This window comes from Antechinus flavipes, chromosome 5 (assembly GCF_016432865.1).
Source record: "Antechinus flavipes isolate AdamAnt ecotype Samford, QLD, Australia chromosome 5, AdamAnt_v2, whole genome shotgun sequence".
NCBI lineage: Eukaryota > Metazoa > Chordata > Mammalia > Dasyuromorphia > Dasyuridae > Antechinus > Antechinus flavipes.
This window is the reverse complement of record NC_067402.1, coordinates 64463735-64485990: the sequence shown is the minus strand read 5'-3', so window position 1 is coordinate 64485990 and position 22256 is coordinate 64463735. Positions and strand designations below refer to the sequence as shown.

The following is a 22256-nucleotide window of genomic DNA, read 5'->3' as shown; positions in this document are numbered from 1 at the left end:
CCCTAAGTATAGCAAACAACAGTTCTTAGGAATAAATGCTCACATCGGAAATTTAACAATCAGGCTGTTAGGAGTAAATGTTCATGCTGGAAACTTATCAGACAACCATAGGCTGTCAGAACTGGCTCCACCATACTGACATTTGGACTGAACTAGTTTTTGTCAAATTACACATTATGCATTAGTGAAACTTTTTATTTTTATGATTAAAACAAATCATTTTCTTGGACTGCCATAGATCCTCTTGTGAACCACAGGAGTATAACCACCCTATTTTGGAAGTCACTGATCTATAGCAGTAAGTTTTAAATGACTTGCCCCTTCTCTAGAATTTGTTTTTCCTTGGACATCTAGACCAGGACACAGCAATGAGGAAAGTACCTCTTCCCACCCATACCCATCTTTGATCTTTCCCAGAGAAAGTTATGACAAACCTGAAGGACCTCCAACTTCTGTTTTCCTTCTCCTGAGCACAAGTCAGAGACACAGTTCTTCAGAATGGACTTTCCTTGAATGTTTGAGATTTCCTAAATTCTAGGCACATATTAATGTGCTTACTGAATCAACCAGTTAATCAATAAGCATTAATCAAATGTCTGTGTCAAGCACTGTGCCAGGTGCTGAGGACAAAAAGATAAAAATTATTTTTCTCAAGCAGCTTATATTCATTTTATTAGGGAAAATATTTACTTATCAGCGTTTACAGAATAAACACAATAGAGTAGTGTAGAGAGGGATGATAGCTTTATTTAGAAGACGCTGCTTAAGCTGCAAGTTGGAGATTGTAATGTGGGAGTGGGTCTGGAGATGAAGATTGACCAGACTGCTTAATATAGAAAGAGTATTAACTCACTCAGGAGGATATGTGAATGGGCTTTAGTAGCCAAACTTTGTTTTATTCTAGAGACAAAGAGGGGTCACTGACATTTATCAATTAGAAGAGTAACATGGCCAGAATGCCACCTAAAGAAAATCCCTTTGGCATCTTGATGGAAATAGGTCAATGCAATCATGCAGGAGAGAGAAGGCAGAGAAAAGGGGATTTCTTAGAAATGGGAAGATTTGGTGGCGAATGGGCACTTCGCAGCAGGAGAATCAAGCTTAACATTTAGATTGAGAAAAAAGAAGATGGCTGGGATGGGGAAAGGGAAGGACAGAGGAGGGGAGAAGTGAGTGTGTATCTGTGATTAAGGAGGACAATCTGCCGGAAAAGAGAGGAGGGGACAGGATAACAGGAGCTTGAAAGTGTTAGGCACTGGTGAAAAGAAAGATCATCTCATTATGTCTCAAAGAATCCAATTGTTTAATGCTTTATTTTCAAATATGAGATCTCCCTCTAAATAAGGAATAAACTGCAATGTAAAATAAATGTTCCTTTCACTTCATCTTCAGAATCCTATCAGAACTTTGCACTTTAAAGGCAAATGGGTATTTAATAATGATGGGCCTATTATACAAACGTCAGATTTGAGTGATCCTTAAGAATTATCAAAAAATCTATGTAAAAGACACCAAATGTCTATTACAAGGAAAACAGAAGAGACTGCAATTTCCCAACTAAGATATATTTTACATCTGAAACGTAATCAGATGGTGGAACCCTAGTATATTTTAGGATTTAATCTTAACTTTGAAGAATTGTGCATTTATCCCAAGATCTACAAATGAATACATCCTGAGGGAACCAGATTTATTACTATTATATTGCCTGAACTAACACTTTTCTCTATCTTCCCCTATTTCCAGCTTTAATTAGAAAAAAAATCAAATTGCTTCAAAAAACAGTAGACTGGAGCTATACCTAGAAATGAGGAATTGTTGCTATTTATAAATCCAGGTGAAAAGTTCTAGTAGTAGTTCCATAGCTTGAAGGTATATAAAAGAAATTATTCCAATACTAAAGAAATTCGGGGAAGAAAAAAATTTTTTTTAAATATTCCAACTTGTGAACAAAAATTTTCTAAAAGTATATAACTAAACTAAAAATCTATTTGTTTGATCTTTTGGCACACACTGACGTAAGGGACCTCAAGCTATAACCTAATATCTGAAATTATCTATGGTAGATGACAAAAACAAATGAAAAATATAAATTTTAATACTGTTTCAAGTCAAAGTGTACTGAAATAATCGCACAACATAGTCAAAACATATTTATTACTTTTTAGTGTAATTTTATACACTCCATTACAGATACAAGAATATAGCCATATTTACAGGTAATTGAAAATAAATCAGCATTTTCAAACCCCACATCTAAAAACAATAGTTTAAATCCTAAACTACAATTGTTGTGGTATGCAGAGTGAATTACTTCTTCCCCTTAGAAAATAGTTCCTTCAACATTAGGGTTAGGCTTATCAGTAGAACAAGAACTGATTTTCTCTGTAAATGATCTAATTCTTTAAAATTATTTCCTTCCCAAGGAAGAAGTTATAAACTTTAGTGGCAAAAATGTCAAAAAGTTAAATTTCACTGGCAACAAAAATTTCTGGGATATAAACATTAAAAATCAAGGAGAAAAAAAAAAAATCAGCCAAGTTCATTCCCATTCCTCCCTCTCCCCTAAACCTCCAGCAAAATGTTTTTGTTTTGTCTTTTTAAATCTCTAGTTACAGCTTGATATATACTTTTCAGTTCTTGGGCAGTCATAAAAACTATGTACTCCAGAATTTATTACTTAAAAATTAATCAAGTATAGTCTATGAGCTTCAAAACTTTGAAAAATTGGAGTAATGTAAAAAACAAAATGTTCCAACACTTAAAAAAAAAAAGAAGAAGAAATTTCTCAAGAAACCTTCCATGGAAAGATTTTCAAAAAATTAAAACAGGAAATCTTCACAAAATTCACTTGCTTCTAGTATCACCTAGAACACTTGTTTTCAGTGTTTAAAAGTATGCATTCAAGTTCTAGTAATTATTAAAAAAAAAAAAAAAGTTCCCAAGAGCCCAAGGTAATTTTCTTTTTGAACTGTCAATGGTGCCCACTAAAATGAGACACTAATGGCACTAGTGTGCAAATCCAAAACTGTGGACTATTCATCCAATCACAGAAGAAATAAAACGATAGTGATGCTATAATGCCAACAGATGAACTAAATATAAAATGGGACAATGTCTATTTTAATAGCACTGTCATATTCCCAGGTTGCTTCCCAAAAAAAGGGCGGGGGGGGGGGGGGGGGGGGGGGGGTGGTAGGTTAACAACTGGACACCATGTTTTAAACAAAAGTTTAGAGCTATAGAAAGGTTATAGATAAAAATTATGGGAAAAATCAAATTGAAAAAAAATTCCAATTTAGAAATTTTAGTTTTTCAATGTTAATCTCAGAAATACACCACTTATGCATTTTTAAATTAATCTTCCATAGGGTACGGTTACTTATTTTAGAGGCATGAACATAAATATATATGTAAATATATGTATACATATATACACACATATATTTTAATGGAGATGTACAAAGTGGCAAAGATCAAAAAATGTTTCACATTCGCAAACTGTACTCAAATTTAGCTTAACTCACAAGAGAAATCACCATCCACTTCCGTGAACATTTGCCTAGAATACCACAAAATAAATTACCTACTTCTTTCTAGGAAAGGCACAGTGCTGAAATAGTAAGGAGTAACAGGTCTAGTTTAATACAGCTCTTAAAAGTTACATTTGAAACAACTATTTCCAAGTCTAGCATACAGTACCAGTCTCAAAAGTATGAACATTTCGTGTGATATTTACCTTTTCTGTTACATTCTGAATACTTTTAAAAGGGGGAAAACCCATAAAAATTACTTTGTGCTCAAATAGTCGACAATTCTCTAGAGGTTAAATACAAATTTTAAATTTCTCTTAATTACACTAGGATTTTGTTGCAGTTTTGTGAATATCCAATGTATCTTACTTACATTTTAAAATTTGATTTAAAAAAAAAGGACTGAATCTTAAAACTCTCAGAGACACTTGATACAGAAACACCTTAATGTATCAGAAACAAGTGACTCTGGTACTCTAAGTCAGTATCCCATCATGTTAAGTATATTACATTAGTGTCCAAGATATTAAAATAAGCCCTTGGTGCTGGCAGTTGTGAAAGCACATGAGTGTATGCCCCAACAGAAGAAATCTCTCTATGGAGAAAAGTATTTCAAGTCAAGATTTTAAAATAAAAAGATTTTACTGCATACAAAAACTATTGAGATTTATACATATCTGGCAGTGTCATGCTAATGCCATGTGAGGACTAATGAAGATTTTAGCAAAGGAAAAAAAAGCCAAGTTGATTTTGTAGTAGCAATAGTTTCTTTTTTTATTTTTAATATACTTTAGGAAACAATATACAAAGCTGAGCTTTCCACCATTTCCAGATAACAGTGGGATGCTCCAATTACACAAATTTAGCGTTTTGTGATGGCTAAGAACAGCAGTCAGCACCAGACTTGAACAGTTAGCTACAACACAAACATCCTTCCAAATGAAATGTCATAATAGCAAGACAGGTAAACCAGGGTTTAACATATGACAACCCTTGGGGATGTTTCGATCATTCTTGTTGAATGTCGTATTTCATTAAATATTTTATACAGAATTTTTTGTTTACAAGTTTTAAACAAAACTTCTCTTGAGGGATTATTTCAATTAAGTACAAATGTTCAACAAGAATAGTTCTGATAAGAATCCCCAAGTAGTCAAAATCTAATATGCGCTGACCGAAGGAAATGAAAAGTAACCATTTTTTTTGTTTTTTGTTTTAACATGTTTATTACAACAGATACAATTCACATCTGACTAGGTTTTTTTCCTCTTTCCCCTCCCACAACCATGTTCATTGGGCTATTTCCTTATATTTTGAGCAATCAATGTACTTTCAGCACACATGCCCAGCAGTACTAGAAGTCCATTCTTACAGGGTGCAAATGGAAATACATTTCAATAATTTATACAAACAAGTGGGTTATGCTCAATCACTGCAATTTTAAGCTACTGTACACAGGAATGAAAAGATTATAGAAAAAGTGCCATAGCAACAGTGCCTTAAGAAAAGAGAAAATTAGAAGCATTAAAAAAATGGATAAAATCAGATCTAGGATTTCAGAGGGGAAATGGAACACAGAAAATGAAAAACATTTCTCTGCAAAAACAGAAATGGAGAAGCACTGCTCTTGATTGGGTGCAAGTGTGGAAACAGTTGTTTCATGATATTTTGTACACTGCCCAAACTGTTCCAAATTGTTGCAGCCTTAGACACAGATCGCCTGGCGCCTGCACTAAATTTTCGGAAATGCAAGATTTCTGAATGATAAATTAACCCCCAAAAATTAAAAAAAAAAAAAAAAAAAAAGCTAATTTTGCAGACAGGTTTACATGTAAAAGGCTAGGTATTTAGCCACCTCAGCATTGATTAGTTTTGGATGTCTAAGCTCTGATACACATGGCTTCCCATGGCTTCACTCTACAAAACATATTTACAACGTGAAGAATACATCTACAAGAAATCTACATTTCAGGGGTATTACAAATCAATCTTGTAGCTTTCCCCTGAATTGACTTTCATGTCCCCATCCCCTTGTCATTTCCATTGCCCAGCTTAACGGTCCAAAGTCTACTGAAATGCAGCTCAAAATTGTTAAGATTGGGCAACCAGTTCCTGTACTCAAAACCATGTGCAATTATTCACATCTTCACACCATGAAGGAATTCTGATTCTTTAGCTTTTCAAGTTCTTTAATTTGTTGTCTCAAAAATAGTATCCTGAAAAATAAAATAAATGATTAAAACTTATTTCCCAAATACAACATTAGTCAAATTAGCTACATCTTTTAATCTTTGAATTATAAATAAAACTTATCTGTGAATATACATGTTTCATACACTAACATCAGAAAAAATCTGCCAGCCAAAGAATATAACAAGGTAACAAAATTTAACTATAATTATGTAATTAGTTGCCTGATCTAAGTTTTTTAAAGTGTAAAAACAATTTGATAGATGTTCCATACAACATTTTCCTATGTTGAAGACAAAAGTTGGTACCAAGATAATCAAACAGCTTTCTTAAAAATGAATTATACTGCAATACCACAGAATATAAGAATATAATGGAAAAAACAATATACTTCAAAACACCAGAATCATGAGAATCTAAGATAAATCAATTTGCCATATTATAACATTTTGAGTTATTATAGAAACAGTAAAAGTAAGCTATCTTAGCAACTATGAAACTGTGATGCTCAAAGAATGGGTTATAGTTAATAATAACATAATCATTAGCCTCCTCAACTATCTTAAATACAAGATAAGTCAATATAAAGAAATCATTATTTTTACAATAAATCATGTGTTTTCAGAAATTCAATTACATTGTGTAGTATAAAAAGCTGCAAAGAAAGACTATTGTTGCATCTTATGCTATGGTAAGACTTTTAAAAAGGCAAAAAAAAAAAAAAAAAACCACACACACACACACACACACAAACCCCAAACCTCAAACCTTCTATGGGCAAATGTACCCCTGACAATCCCTTAATCCCTTGGTTGGCTTTAAATTTCTCTAAGGGAAAAAAAAAAAAAAAAAAAAAAAAAAAGCTATTCCTTTTTATTAAGAGGTATGAGTCTAAAGGAGACATGTTGGACCCATGGATAGATTTCAGGGAACCCTCTCTATTTTCACTAATCTCTAATTGAAATTTACTATTTCTTTTTTTTTTTTTTTTTTTTGCATTTCTTTCAATAATTTAAAGACATTACGCAAAAGATCAATAAACTTAATCAGACTGACAAAGGGATCCATGACACAAAAATCAGGAGTCATGCCCTAGAGGCTGAGTCTTTTCTTGGGTTATAATCCATAGTCTTCCCTAATTTACTTCAATACTTTAAATTATGTAGAATTGCCTTTGTTTTCTTATCCATACAGAACTAACTGAAGGATGAAACTCCTTCCCAAAAATCCCATATCTTCACATTTGGAAGGAGGAAGAGATGAGGGTGACAGGGGTAATAGCAGGTGGTTTTAATTTTGGGGGGCTCTTTGCAAAGCTAGAAAAAAAAGAAACCAAACAGCAGCTCACCAACTTTCCTTCTTTTTTTTTCTTATTCTTTATTACAACAAATGGTTCAATGAATAAAGGAGAGAAACAATACAGAATTTAATAGTAATAAAATCAACAAAAATAAAAAACAACAAAGCAACAATCTTTTCTGCCCCTTTCCCAAGGAAGACCACCTGGTTCACCAGTGTCTAGTCCCTGGAGACGCCTGTAACGTCAAACACCTTTTCTTGGGAGTGCAAGTACACCTAGATATCAGGGTTGAGAATCCAGTGCAAAGGTTGCAATTTTTTTTACAGATGGGCTACATGGTACAAGACATACATGCCTGTTCCCTTGGCTGGTGGGAACAGTTCTGTGGCTGCTGTGGAGAGGGAAAAGAGAAGACATGACACTGACCAAAAAAATCCTACGTATAAATATGGGGGAATGTCCCTAATGACGTAACAGTACCATAACTAAATTCCCATCACACCTTGGAAATCTGGCCCATACTGACCAACTCCTTTTAGTTCCTGTGTCATTTATCATCTGTAAACACTCATTTGGGCAGTTATTTATTGGGCAGTATTGTTATTTATTTCATGTCTATACATCTTATCTCAACAAAGCTTAATAAAGGTAGAAGTTACATAAAAGTCCTTTGTAAATCTTCCTCAGTCCCTGAAATGATGCAATAAATACTAAATACTCCATTTCTAAAAAATCAAATGAAACAACCTTAACAGAAATTTAGTTCTATCTGAAAAAGAGTATAGCAACTTCAATGAAAAATTCCTAGTTAACTGAGGTTTTACATTATAATTACTACAAATTAAGAACTAACATTATTTCTGTCCCTATTTTATGAAAATGACATAGTGATGCAAATTAGGACTAATTTCACAAGTGTCAAACTCTCTGCCAAAATGCATAGCCAGAAGATTCCGTACTTAGGATGAAATCTCATTCTTTCCTCAGTTAACCATAAATAGCACATGTGTTTCTGCAATATGCTTCTTCAGTGTTCCATGATAAGAAATGGAACTCCTCCAGAGTGTTTCACTGACTTAAAGCAACACACGAATACAGCAAATTAAAAAAAGTCTGCTTTTGTTTTACTATAAGCATTTTTTTCCAATGAACAAAACTTTATTGTACATTACCTAATATTCTTTGGGAACCTGAAGTTCAAAAACGGTGTGAACAGTGGTCTTAATTGCAGAATCATTAAATTTTACATTTGAAAAGGACTTTACAAAGTTTTCTAATACAAATACAACCTTAAACAAATCTCTATAAATGTAGCTTATAGTCAAGTATACACATGAGAAATGGAGTAAAGTATTACATGGGTTCTCCTCACTCTAAAATTGGCAGGAAGTTTAAAATAGCATTATTCACATTGCCTAGTTCAATAATGAAAACATGTACTTACCTTGAAAAATTTCATAAAGTTGCTGTGCAAGACAGACAACATGCTTAATGAAATGTTTATTTTGTGTTAAGTCACATAAAAATAAAAGAGGCAATATTCTTAGTGGCATAGCAGTACAATAATGTACAAATTAGCAGGGACAAAGTAAAGTAATTGAATTTATTGGCTTATACATATACCTTACAACTTTTTACAACTTTAAATGTAAGAATGTAATATGCAATATATCCTAACTTGCCATAATCAATTATATGACTGGGCATGGGATTCAAAAGATTTTGACATATATTCCTTAATTCTTCATCATGAAACGACACTTTTATCACATTGGATATTAAGCATACCTTTGATGAACAATCCATTTTTCCAAGTCTAGCCTTGATTATATTTATCCCATAAGTTTTCAATGGAGTTTAAATCAGGCAAGTTCCCAGGCCACTGAAGCTTGTTTATCTCCATCTCTTAGCATGATGAAATGCAATGTTGCAATATTCCATCTCCATTAGGAAATTATCATAATCCTGCTTCTCGACACATGAATACATCAGACTTCATCATTCTCTCAATGGTAGTAACAAGATTTCCAGGAGCACTGGAAAGAAAAAATCCCCAAAACTTTTTTGGGAGGTGGATATTTTATAGTCTGATGAAGATGCCCTGATCTTATAGACTATCTGGATGTCTTCTGACAAAGAGTTCTGGCACAAGCTTGAATGAAATTGTGAGTTTCATCAGTAAAAATTTTCAATCTTTTTTCAACCTTCGGTTCTCTAGTCTTTATGTCTTGCCTCTGACAAGAGGTTGTTGTTTTTTTCTTTCACCACAATGATAAATATAAATTGGTAATTTAAAAAAAAACTGATCTTCTCATTAATTCTTCTAGCTTCAAGAAGCCTATGATGTACTGTAAAGATATCAATGACAAGCCCTTCCGTCGCCATGCTTCTCTGAAGGTCTTTGCATGTTTTCTGAGAATTAATCAAACTGTTTTTCAACAATAGTTTGTCAGTTCTTGGCATTGTACTTTGTTTTTGATGACATTTTCCTTTGTGCTTTGATGTAACTGATCTTGTTTCATTGTAGACTTGAATGATCATTTAAATGTTGACTTCCCCACATCAATAGCAGCTGCAATATCTAACAGTCATTGAAGTGTGCTCTTTAAGAACTACAATTTTTGCATGTTTCCTTGGAGTAATATCCATTCTTAAAAACCACAGAATTAAAAACACAACAAGAGAGCAATGAAACATGTGTACTGTAGGAAATTCAGCACTCAACTGAGACAACTAACAAATGGAGAAATCAGCTCAATCTGATTTTGGGTGATCAATGACAGATGTTCTGAGTCAACCTAGTTTATCAATAGAAGTATACAGTCATGACCATTGTTGTCACTAAATACCTTATCAAAATTATTTGTCCAAAGTTACACACACATACACCATGTTATAACTAAAAAAGCTGTATAAACGTAAGTTTAGTTATCAACTGGAATGTTATTTAATTATTGGAACATAGTAAAAAATATGTCAAGGGAAATTAGGGGAATTAATAATTTATGATTATGTTCAACAATTTAATTGAAAAAAAGGCAGAGGATTAAAAAAAAAAGAAATACTTAAGCAAAATCTTACCTTTGCTCACGCAAAGTTGCTTGAATTTCACATACTCGGACTAAAGATCTTAAGTTTTTTAATTCAGTACAAATTTCTGACATATGAACACTTCCCATGTTATGAGCGTCTTCCCGCAATCTTGATGCCTAAGTGTATATGAAAATTCTTTTTAAAATTAGGAAAATGTTCTTTTTTTTTTTTTACAAAGTATTTATGCAACTTTTCTCAATTAACAGTAATGTGTAGCATGGGATTATAAAGTAATCAGGCTAAACTAAATGACATCAGAATAAAGAGTAAAAGTTTACTAAGAGATAATTATCTGTATATGAAGGACAGAGATTTCATTATGAAATTTCTATTTTTCCCTGACTCACCAAAGCATAAACAGATAAGATTTCAAGACAGAAAGATTCTAACTCAAGGAAATGTAAATTAATGACTTAGGGCATCAAAGAGAGTAAAGACTAAATTTAGTAGTGCTAATAGCATACAATAAGAGTGCTTTCCATAAATGTAAAAACAGGATTTCTTTGATGCCATCACTTGAAAATCATGAAAAGGAAACTAGGCCAGCCTTTTCCAAACCACAGACATTTATCCTAACAGGATTTCAGTAAATTGATAGATTAAATCATAAGTGGAATTAGGGATATTTGAATAAGGTACAGTAATCATATTTTCTCAAAATATATCCATAGAGTGCTGAGTCAAGAATGCTCTAGACATTGAAATTAAAATGGTACTTCTAGAAAGCCAATTGAAAACCAATTCTCACCTCAAATGGGTCTATACCCTTTGTCTTCAAACATAAAGAAAACTTTCCTATTTTGACTATCTCCTTCATTCGTATTTACCTATCTTATCTTAAAATTGAGTTTATAGCTCAATTACAAAATCTGTAACACAATTCCTGGCCTGCAGAAGGCATTTAACAAATGCTTGTTTTTGATCAATAATTTTTGTTATCATTATTCTTGGCTTAACTGAAGAATTTTCAACACTGCTGAACATTTCTCTTACTAAAACTTTCTTCTCTTGGTTTCTCTGATGTGATATTATCAGTTTCCTGATAAGCAAAATTAGATTAGGTTAAATTATCTCCAAAGTCCCTTCCAGCTCTACATCCTATACAGGCTTTAATGTTCCCCTACTAGCAACTAAATGTGGACATTTTCTATGATTTGGCATTTCTAAGTGTGCCAACATGTCTGAATGTAGTCCCATAACTTCAAATTTTAAACTGAATTCATATTCCTACTAAAACTACTTTCCCTGTGGGTATTTAACATTTTTCAAGTTATCCAAGCTCAAAATGCTAGAATTTTTAATTCATTCTCTCTTTACTTTTCTCTAGCCCTCTTCAATATCCCACCAGCTGTTAGGCTTGGTTTTGGTTCACAAAATTATGCCTACATAATACTGTACCCTCTGCTATTCAGCTTTCTTTTGTTTATTATCTCCCACACCTTCCCCTCACCCTTAATTAAAAATTCCTTATGAGCTGGTACTATTTTTCTTTTCATTTATTTCCTCAGCACACAGCACAGTGCCTAGTACATAGGAAGTACTTAATAAATGTCTAATTATTGTAAGACACCAAGTCCCATATATTATTTCCTTTTTTGTTTCTATCTTTTCCTTTCTATATCTACTGCTACCATCCTAGTAGAGTCTGAAACTTAAGCAATAATCTCCTAATTGGTCTACCAAGCCTTGAATCAACTTTTGCAATCACTTGATGCCATCAGACTAATTTTCCTTACTAAAAAAGTTTTCAACAGTTCTCTATTGCTTCTAAGATAAAAACCAAACTCCTTGGTTTTGAATATGGTTTTAATGTACCATCACTCCAATTACTTACCTTTCTGAATGCTCTACTACAGATAGAAAATGTTTGATAACTTCCTCCCTGCACAATTTTTGTTAGAGTTCTCTATGCACTCCTTACCCAAAACCCTTTTCTAATTGCTCTGTCTTCTTCTCATAATAAATAAGTCTTCTCAGCTTATTTCATCTCAGTTATGCCACTCTCCTCTAAATCATAGAATTTATTACAAATGCACTTATAGGACAATTAATCATTATTGGCAGCACAGGTACTGAGAAAGCCTCAGTCAGAAGGAGCTAGCCTAAAGCCTCACTTTTGACACATAATGTCTATTTTACAACTAGCAAGTCTCACAGTTTCTCAGTGTCCCAGACAACTAAGATTCTAAGTTGCAGAATAAATGTATGCTAACTTTAGTAAAAAGTTTCCTTACTTGGACCTATATATAGAAGACCTCAGGTTTGAGCCAAAAATCATTAATATAACAATGTAAGAAATTAGAGCAAGAGACAGCATTATATTATCATTTTAAAAAGTAAATTGTTCCAGTCAGAAGACAGGGACTATGTTTCTTATTCTGGCATGGTCCCTACAATATCTCAACTCAATGCTTTACATATGGTAGATAATTAATAAATGCTTGATTAATCACAAAAAATTGATTAATCACAGTTGAACCAAAATACTTCTGAAAGGGAAGGGAGCAAGGGTTTTCAAAGTGTATACAGAATCTTGATTTAATAAAACTGTAGGAATCAAGGAATAGGTCTTCATTGAGGACATCAAGCAATTAGAAAGTAATTTCAAGGAAGTTGAGGAAAGGGGAGGAGATACATGATATTTTTACTAGTTAGTGTTTGTAAAGATCCTCAACTACCTCAAGGCCTTATAGGCATACATATATATCTTTCAAAATGTTTTGAGTATTCCTTTTGAAACTTTTCTTACATTTTAATACATGGTATCAGTTGCTTTTGACTCAACAATTACTTAAAAACCCTGTTGATTTCAACTCAGCAATAACTTTTACAATTTGTAAAGTCCTCTTTTATTTTCATTCCCATAAGTCAAGAAAGGCCTTTTAAATTATATCCAACAATTTTGATAGCCTCTTAACAGTGCTTTCCACCTCCCTATTTAATAGACTAATCTTCATTATACAAATTCTATCAAATCTCTGCTCAAAAGCCTGAAACAGAACATTTTTTTTAAATCAAGGAAAGTTCAATCATTTATTTAACAAGCATTTAGCTTAAAAAATTCCTCAGCTTAATATTCAAAGGCTCTCCATAATTTGATGCCATTCTATTTTTCTAATCTTATTCCATACTATTCTCCTTCCACATATTCTATACTCCAGACCATGGCACTACACTATTTACATGACCCATATTTTCCTATAATGAAGATGCTAGGAACAATATTCCTCTCCCCTCCATCTGTTCTACCATTCTTTCCAGAACAATTCAAATATCACTTTTATGAGCTCTTTCCCAAAACTCAGTAATGATTCCCCATCTTCTCCCTCCCCTTCCCCACCCGGAAGTTCAAGCACCTGGGCATCACTATTCTTATGTATGATGCCCACATCTTAAGTTATTTGTATGTGTCATATTTCTCTTACTAAATTGTAAGCAAGTAGGACCCAGATGTCTGATTCTCAATTTAATGCTATTTGCAGAATAATACACTGCCTTCTTTAAAATGACCACAGTTTTTTTAGTCCCAGTTTACTATGAATTTAGAAGCCTATACTCAATATAGGTCAGATCTATTATATTCTTTAATGGATTTTCATTGCATTATATGTAGCTTGAAAAAAATTTGGTCAGGAAACAAACATATCTGTTTCTATAAAAAGACTTTATTAAAAGCTCTAGAAAAAGAATTGAACTTAGTATTTTCAACATTCACCCAAAGATCTATATATTCTGGCATTTAAAATATGTACATACCTGCTTTTCTGCATGATCTGCAGGCCATCCTTGAACGTGTTTTATAAGATTTTCATTGAAGTGTGCTGCTAGGGTAGGTGTTAATGAACATGTAGGTCGGGTAGATGAATTCTGTGGTACAACTGTTGCATTAGATGCATTACTACTAGAAGTATGATTTGGACCAGGAGATGGACTTCTCTGACTACTGAAAGACAGAAAGAATTATTTCAAAACAGTTGATAAGCATTCTGAAATGGCTGTTGTGTCATAATGAAATACATTTTTAAAAACTTCCATATTATAGATCCGTCCAAGAAAGTCAATTTACATATAAAATGATTTAAGACAAAAAATATAGATTCAATGGAAATAGGATCATTCTACTTAAAAAAACAACAACAAAAAAAAGCCCCTTTAAAAATAGTGCCTTAGTCAAACCTCAATTTGGCTGACCCTCAGGTTCCTTCAGGAAAACATTGTCAGATGATATAAATCCAGACTTTTTACAGCAGTAAAGCACAGCTGGCAATACCATTTTACAAGCAGAATTATATTTTCTTGCTACTGAAGTATCTTGCATCAAAGTATGTCTGATTCTCCATGATTTCATTTTCAGTTTTCTTGACAGATATACTAGAATCACTTGCCATTTCCTTCTTCAGCTCATTTTACAGATGAGGAACTGAGGCAACCACAATTAAGTGACTTATCCAAGGTCGCACAGTTAGAAAGTGCCACATTTGAATTCAGGAAGTTAAGCCCTTTAAGCCCAACACTCTATCTGATGTGTCACTAAGCTGTCCCCTAACTGAATCTACTTCTGGTATCATCTCCAATATAAAAAGAAAAACAATTAAAAAAAAAAAAAAAAAAAGGACTTAAGAGCCACATTAGGTTAAAGAGACAATCTATGTTTACAAAAATTTACTAAAAACACCAAGTAATCCTGAGGTATTACGCAATTAGAATTTCTATTGTTTTATAAAAAATTCAAACCCAGTTAAGTCTACTTTTCTAGAATGTTGTTTTAATTAATAATGTAAGGTTTCTATGTGTATAAATAATAGTTTAATGAGAGAGATATTTCCAAATATCATTGGTTATAAAGCAGTTATATCTGATTTACTTGACAAAAAGATATAATTTAAAATAAAAAAGATATAAAATGAATCGATCTTATTGTATTTATTTTGCACATTTCCTCCCAACTTTGAGGTACAAATATGGAAAATTTTCTTCTATGAATAATAGGTCCCCTAACCAAACCTCTGTGGACAATGTTTCAATCTAGCCGAACTCATTTCTCAATGATGAATATACTTTCACCCCATCATACCTGCAATCTCAGTGATTCTAAACTCCTGACTCCTCCCTTATCCCTATCACCTTCAAACCAATCTCCCAAACCCCTCATACTCCAGAGTGACCCAACTATTCATTGTGATCTCGAGAATGCTTGCTCCATAGGTAATTGGATTTCATCCTAAATCTTTTCTTTGTCCAAGTACTTTCTCTATCTTTTTACACTTCCTGAGAATTGGCTCCCTCTGAATGACAGAACCTCCTGGGAGCACAGGCAACACATTCAACTCATATTCTCTACCTTAATCACCCTGCCTCTTTCAGGCTCTCTTTCTACTACTGACACTCAGTAATCACTCCTCCTCCGAAGTTCGTTCAATCAGTATCACCCAATTAAGATTATGGTAGCTGTCAATGGATCTCCAAAATAATCTCCTTCTTTGCTTAGTAAGTTCAGTGCCTTTCTCAGTCTTCCCTAACTCCTACCCTCATATTAAGGGTTTAATATACATCCTGAAGATCTCTCAAATAATCTAACCTTCCAATTCCTCAAATCACTCATTTCCCTTGATCTATTACTCAAGAAAGAGATGGCCATACCCTTGATCTTGCCATCAACCTTAAATATTCTTCATGCATGTTCATGAAATCTGAAATGTCTTTATCTGATTATAAATTTGTTGTCATTCCAATTCACTTTCAGCCTTGCAAATCTAACCATGATTCTCTGTTATTGCCTCAATCTCTCCACATTGCTCCACATCTCAGTTCTTTCACAGATCATTACCCTACAATGGGTGCCCTCTCTGTCCTTTCCAATCTTGACCTTTTGGTGAACTAGTTTTTCACTCTATACTTTTCTTCTCTGGAATCCCTTTACCCCTTTATCCCACTGAAGATCATGCCTTCCAATCCTCAGCCTTGGATTATTCCCACTATCTACTCTATAGCCTTTGATCCTCATCAAATCTGCTAAATAAAGCTGGAGAAAATCTTAAAAACAGGCTAAAAGGATCCATTACAAACTTATGTTATATAATCTTAACTGGACCTTAACTATAGCAAAGCAATACCTCTCTAATCAATTTACTTGTCTACTCACAAAGCTTTTTCCAAACTTTTTTCTTCTCCCTCAAGCCTTCTTCTGGAAGGCCACTCTCCCTCCATTCTCTTAGTTGAGAACTCTGCCTTTTGTTGCACTTAAAAAATTTGAGCCCATTAGCCAAAAATTTTCCCGCATCTTATAAATGCTTTCTGTTACTCTGTCGTTTACCTTTATCTGCTGTGAAGAGGCAATCCTGCTCTTGGCCAAAAAAAAAAAAAAAATCCCTCTATATGCACAAGTTGCCATTACATCCTTTCTTTCCAGGAGACTGTCTCCATATCATCACTCCTCTAATTTTCAATCACTTTCTGTTTAGTGGCTGCTTCCTTAAAAAAAAAAAACTCATTTGATCCACCCACCCTCCATGGCTCTTATTTTCTATCTGTTCTCCCTTTTGTGGCTAAAATCCTTGAAAAGATTTCCTTGATTCCATCTTCTAAGTTTTTGTAACCACTACTCTCTCCTGGCTTTTCTCCTCCTATGTGAGTGTTCAGACTTGTGGCTCCTCTTCTGGAGTATGAGGAGTTGAGGAGTTTGGGAGATTGTTTGAGGGCGATAGGGATAAGGGAGGAGTCAGGAGTTTAAAATCACTGAGATTGCAGGTATGATGGGGCGAAATTTAAGGCTCTTCATCCAAGTCTTAGCTGCTAACTGTTCTTTCCTGAGCCCTCTTCTGTTCTACATTTATACTCTTTTGGTCTTTTGTCCACTCCCACAGTTTCAATTATCATTTCTATATCGATGAATTCCAGATCTGTGTGTCCAAACTTAACATCTTCTGACTTCCAGGTCCACATCTCCAAATGCCCAATAGACATCTTAAACTATGTCTCATAGTTATCTTAAACAAAATATGTTCAAAACTGAATTCATCAGCTTTCTCCAAAAGCCTTCTTCTCTTCCTAACTTTCCTATCAATGTTTAAAGTTACCACCATTCTCCCCAGTCAGAAATGTCAACCCCAACTACTTCCTCACTCTCACTACCTAAGCCCCACCCCAATCACCTGTCCAATCTGGCAGTTTCTATCTTTGTCACATCTCTCCTATCTACTCTCTGCCCTCCTTTGACATTGTAACTACTCTGGGGCAGGCTTCACCATCTCATGCTCGGACTACACCTTGAAACACCCTTCTAGCTGATCTCCCTGTCCTAAGTCTCCCCCAACTCCAATCCATCCTCCACTGAACTGCAAATTGATCATAAAATCCAGATCTGACAATGTAAACTTCCCAAATATTCAATAGATTTCTATATTATCTGCTGTAACAATACAAAGCCCTGTGTATCTTTCAAAGCCTTTCATAAGCTGGCACCTTCTCACCTTTCAGGTCTTATACCTACTTCCCTCTTTTCATGTACTCAGTGAGTCAATAAAGCTAGTCCCCTAGTTTTTCCTTAAATATTACATTCTCCTTCCTGCTTCTAAGCATTTTATCTGTTCCCCATGCATGATATACTCTCTCTTCATCTCTAACTTAACTTCCTCAACGTCCTTCAAATTTCAACTAAGTCCCAAGTTGGGCAAGACGTTTTCCATGTCTTCCTTAATCTTAGTGTCTTCCTTCTGACCCCATCCCTAAAATATTTAAATGTGTGTGCATGCATATATATTACACACACACACACTCATTCCCCCCTCTCCCCTCCTCCCCTACCCCCCCGCTTTTTTTCTCTCTGTCTCTCCTCTTTTTCTAGCTTCTATCTTTCTCCATTTTTTTTTCATTTTTAAGGGTTAGGTGACTTGACAGTGTCAAACAACTAATAAGTGTAAGACTGGTTTTGAACTCAGCTCCTCCTGACTCAAGGGCTAGTGCTGCCCACTGTGCTATCTAGCTGCCCCAATTTTAAAGATGATGTGCAAAAAGGTACAGATATCATCATTAAAATAAGTATGTAGCATTTCACCAAATATATTATGAAAAGTACCATTTAGAATATAAATTCTATAGGGAAGTACTTGACCAAAATATCAGTACTACTACTAGCAAGCAGCAAAGCAAGGTTTGAATCCTTCAATTTAGTGTGTTTATTTCTATATGACAGCCTAGCTACAGTGTGGATTTTCAACTTAAGTTTGATTCTCAAGATCTTATGATAAAGACAAATTTTGTACTTATCAGTGATTACAACTTCTTAATTCAATAACATGCATTTCTAGTTGATTCACTCAAAGTTTTATTCAGAAAGAAAGAAAGAAAGAAAGAAAGAAAAGAAAGGAAAGAAAGAAAGAAAGAAAGAAAGAAAGAAAGAAAGAAAGAAAGAAAGAAAGAAAGAAAAGAAAGAAAGAAAGAAAGAAAGAAAGAAAGAAAGAAAGAAAGAAAGAAGAAAGAAAGAAAAGAAAAGAAAGAAAGGAAAGAAAAGGGAAAAGAAAGAAAGGAAAGAAAAGGGGAAAGAAAGAAAAGAAAGAAAGAGAAAAGAAAGAAAGAAAAGAAAAGAGAAAAGAAAAGAAAGAAAAGAAAGAAAAAAGAAAGAAAGAAAGAAAGAAAGAAAGAAAGAAAAGAAAAGAAAGAAAGAAAGAAAGAAAAGAAAGAAAGAAGAAAGAAAGAAAGAAAGAAAAGAAAAGAAAAGAAAAGAAAAGAAAAGAAAAGAAAAGAAAAGAAAAGAAAAGAAAAGAAAAGAAAAGAAAAATGAAAAAGAAATTGAAAACTACGTTTTTCCAAGCAAGATTCAGTGTATGGTTATGTAGACTTATGGATAGTGAAAATAAGATCATTTTACATGAGAAAAAACAAAAGGTACAGATTCAAAATAAGCATACCTTGATCGCTGAAGACTCCTAGGAGAGGCCGGTTCATGACCTTGCTGCTTGTCAGCAGTTACTGGCTGCTGAGAGGCAGACTGTGAGACTGGTCCTTGCTTAACACCTGGAGTACTAACCTGAAGTTCAAAAACAGGGTTAGAGCTGGAGTATTACACTTTCCAGGCCACAAAAATATAAACTAAGAACAGAAAATTTAAGAAATTGATGATAATAATGGGTGATGACAACATCTATCCAGTGCTTACTGTGTGTCAGGCATTGTGCTAAGCACTTTATAATTGTCTTTTTAAATTTTAATTTAAAATAATTTAATGAAAATTAATTTAAATCTCACAACAATGCTATGAGCTAAGTGCAGCCTTTATCTCCATTTTACAGATGAAGAAACTAACGCAAATGTGGGTTAAGTGACTTGTCCAACTAAGAAGTATTAGAGGTCACATCTGAACTCAGGCCTTCCTGATTCTAAGTCTAGCACTACCTGGCTGCTAATGAGCAAATCTTTCTTCCATTTCTAACTTTATAACTGATTTGATGATAGATAGGAATATGGCTTGCAATAAGAAAAAAAAATTGTTTTAAATATAATTTTACCTCATTTAGTCTTTCTTATTAAATATTCCATAATCTAAATATCATGAAGTACAATTACTATTAAGTTTATACAAGCCTTATGAACACAGTTCATAACAATCAAAACAATGACTTTTCTTCCATTTGTACTGCCTCCTATTTATATATTTTCAAACACTTTCTAGTATTTGATTGAGTAACAAGAGGACTGGAATTCAATCCTGGCTCTGCCATTATATTATCTATGTGATCTTGGACAATTAGGATCTTTCCATGCTTCAGTTTATCTTTTAAAAGAAAAATATTGAATTAATGTTTTCTAAGATACCTATCAACTTTTAATAATATTTAAACTTTTAAATATTATTATTATAAAGAATAAAGTGATCAATTTTCATGGATACCAAAATTTTAATGTAATTTAATATAATAAACATTACAAAACATTAAGAAGCACGTGGAATTCAACTGTGATTTAAAACTATTATAGAGGCATATTTTTCAGCTTAGTCATCTAACTTTTAGTTCTCTTAAAATACTTTATTTTTAGAAATGGAAGGTAAAATTTAAAGATAATCTAAGTCCAGATGGTTAATTTTGCAGCTAAGGATACTAAGGCTCAGATAGGTTATTTTGCCAGAAAAACAAAACAAAACAACAATAACAAAAAAAGAACTTCTCATCCAAAGTTATAATCTACATTACCACCTATAATTGCTCCTAATTATAAATATCCTTTAATGTATTTTGTGGGTTTGAAGAGATGGGCTCAATTTTAGTTCTGCCATTTATTTGGTACAAAAACATTTAAGCTCTCTGGGACTCAAATTTTAACATTTGTAAAATGACATCTTCTTAGTATTAAATCTCAGTTTCTATGAATTAATGCTTTTAAATCTGAAACATGGGTATAACCCTCTCTTTTAAGGCAAGGCCCAGGAACACAAAATTGTGCTTTTTCAGATAAAAATTGCATAAGAGAAATTATCAATAGATAAAATGGCTGCTGAGCTTAAGGGGGGAGAAGGGGGGAGAACATTACATAGAATGCCAAGATTTAAATCTGTATAATCTTTTATAAAGTCTTCTCCTTTGTAACTTATGACATGAATTCAACTCAATATTTCCTGACTAACAGAAATGAGCTTTTTGACTTCAAGGACTGGAATGTGATCTTCTCTGGAAAATACTTTTCAACACTAACAACTTTAACAGTATAGACCATTAGGTTTCAAGCCTATTACAGGGACAAATTCAGAATCTATTATGACTATAGAATGACACAATTATATAAGGTCAAAAAATTCAATAAATCTAAAACAAAGTTAGGGCTATAAACAATTAGAAGAAAACACCAAGTTTTTTAAAACAAAATATCTTTTAAAAATTAAATAACACTCCAACATATTATTAATAAACATCATAATGAAAATCATAACTTGAAAACTTGAGAGGAGTCCTATTTTTGAGCTATTAATTACAAAAATAAACTTCAGGGGTAGGGGGAGGCTAATTTAATAATTTACAAAGTTATCAAAACCAACAAAGTTTCAATAGTGACCTGTCTTCATTAATTAGTCAAGAATGAATGTGACTGGGACTACTTACAAAAGCAAATTCTTTGAGGGAAAAAAAAACATTTCAAAACACATACTTTCATAAAAAAATAAATGGAAGTCAATAAAACAACCTGGATTTGTTTTAATCAAGATTCTGTCACTATCTACCTGTATGATCACAGAAAAATCATATCCTCTCTATAATTTAGTCTCTTCACCAACCAAATGAACCAGAAGGATCATGATTTCTGGGAGTTCAAAGTTCACTGGGTCAAACTCCTTTCATTTTACAGGTAAGGATCCAGAAAGATTAAGTGATTTGCTCAGGATCACAGTTAATAAAAGGAGAATCTGAAATTTAATACAACTCCTCTAACTGCCAATTCAAAATCCTTTTTCTTGTGTTAGGCTGTCCTTTGAGGTCTGAACTTCACTGTCTTCCTTAGCAGTCCTCCTCTTACTAAGCCATATACCCTCAAACAAAATTTTATGAGGCAAGCAGCTCTGAAGGCAATGGAAATATGATGTGTGTTCCAGTAGAACCAGAAAGTCCACTGCTTCCTGATTCCACAGTGATCATCCCAAAAGATTAGTAAAGCTCTAGGGACCTTCCAGTATTTCTCATCTACCCATAATAACAACACCACTTTAAACTTTATGTCATTTCCCTCAGGCTCAAAGGTATTATTCTACCCAAGTTTTATTTTATCGAGGCTATCTTCTTAAACCTAGAAAATAAAAATGCATAAATTAAGTTCCAAGAAACAGTTTAACTTTTTTCCAAGGTACCAATCAGAAAATAAACCACCACCAAACTTAAGCATATCTTTTAAACATCATACCTTTGGCTGTGACGATACAGGAGGTGTATTTATCAAAGGTTTAATAGGAACTGTGTTAGTTTGAGGCGTGCTTATCCTTGGGGATACATATGACCTTGGGGATGAGGCATCAGATGTTAAAGACATGGGAGACTGATTAGATGGCTGAGCTGCAATAAAAGAAAGTATTTACTATAAATACACACAAGCTGATGATATATCCATTCAGTATTTTAAAATTTCTATTTAGAACAACTGTGTCTCTAAAACAATTCAAG

General features: G+C 33.4%; 1 protein-coding gene across 6 annotated transcripts in view; it reads right to left on the bottom strand.

The window, feature by feature from the left end:
* Window positions 1-4281: 4281 nt before the first annotated feature.
* WAC (WW domain containing adaptor with coiled-coil) overlaps window positions 4282-22256 on the bottom strand; it is a 114656-nt gene continuing 96681 nt past the window's right edge. For 2 of the 6 annotated variants that reach the window (XM_052000269.1, XM_052000273.1), the window contains 5 exons: window positions 22000-22148; window positions 19023-19141; window positions 13873-14059; window positions 10105-10232; window positions 4282-5749 (listed from right to left, as the gene is read on the bottom strand). In XM_052000269.1, the coding sequence (XP_051856229.1) occupies window positions 5680-5749; window positions 10105-10232; window positions 13873-14059; window positions 19023-19141; window positions 22000-22148 (653 nt within the window). In that variant the 3' untranslated portion in view covers window positions 4282-5679. Of the gene's footprint in view, window positions 5750-5777; window positions 9674-10104; window positions 10233-13872; window positions 14060-19022; window positions 19142-21999; window positions 22149-22256 lie in introns of those variants that run through there. The other 4 variants (XM_052000271.1, XM_052000268.1, XM_052000272.1 and 1 more) reach the window with 4 other exon arrangements.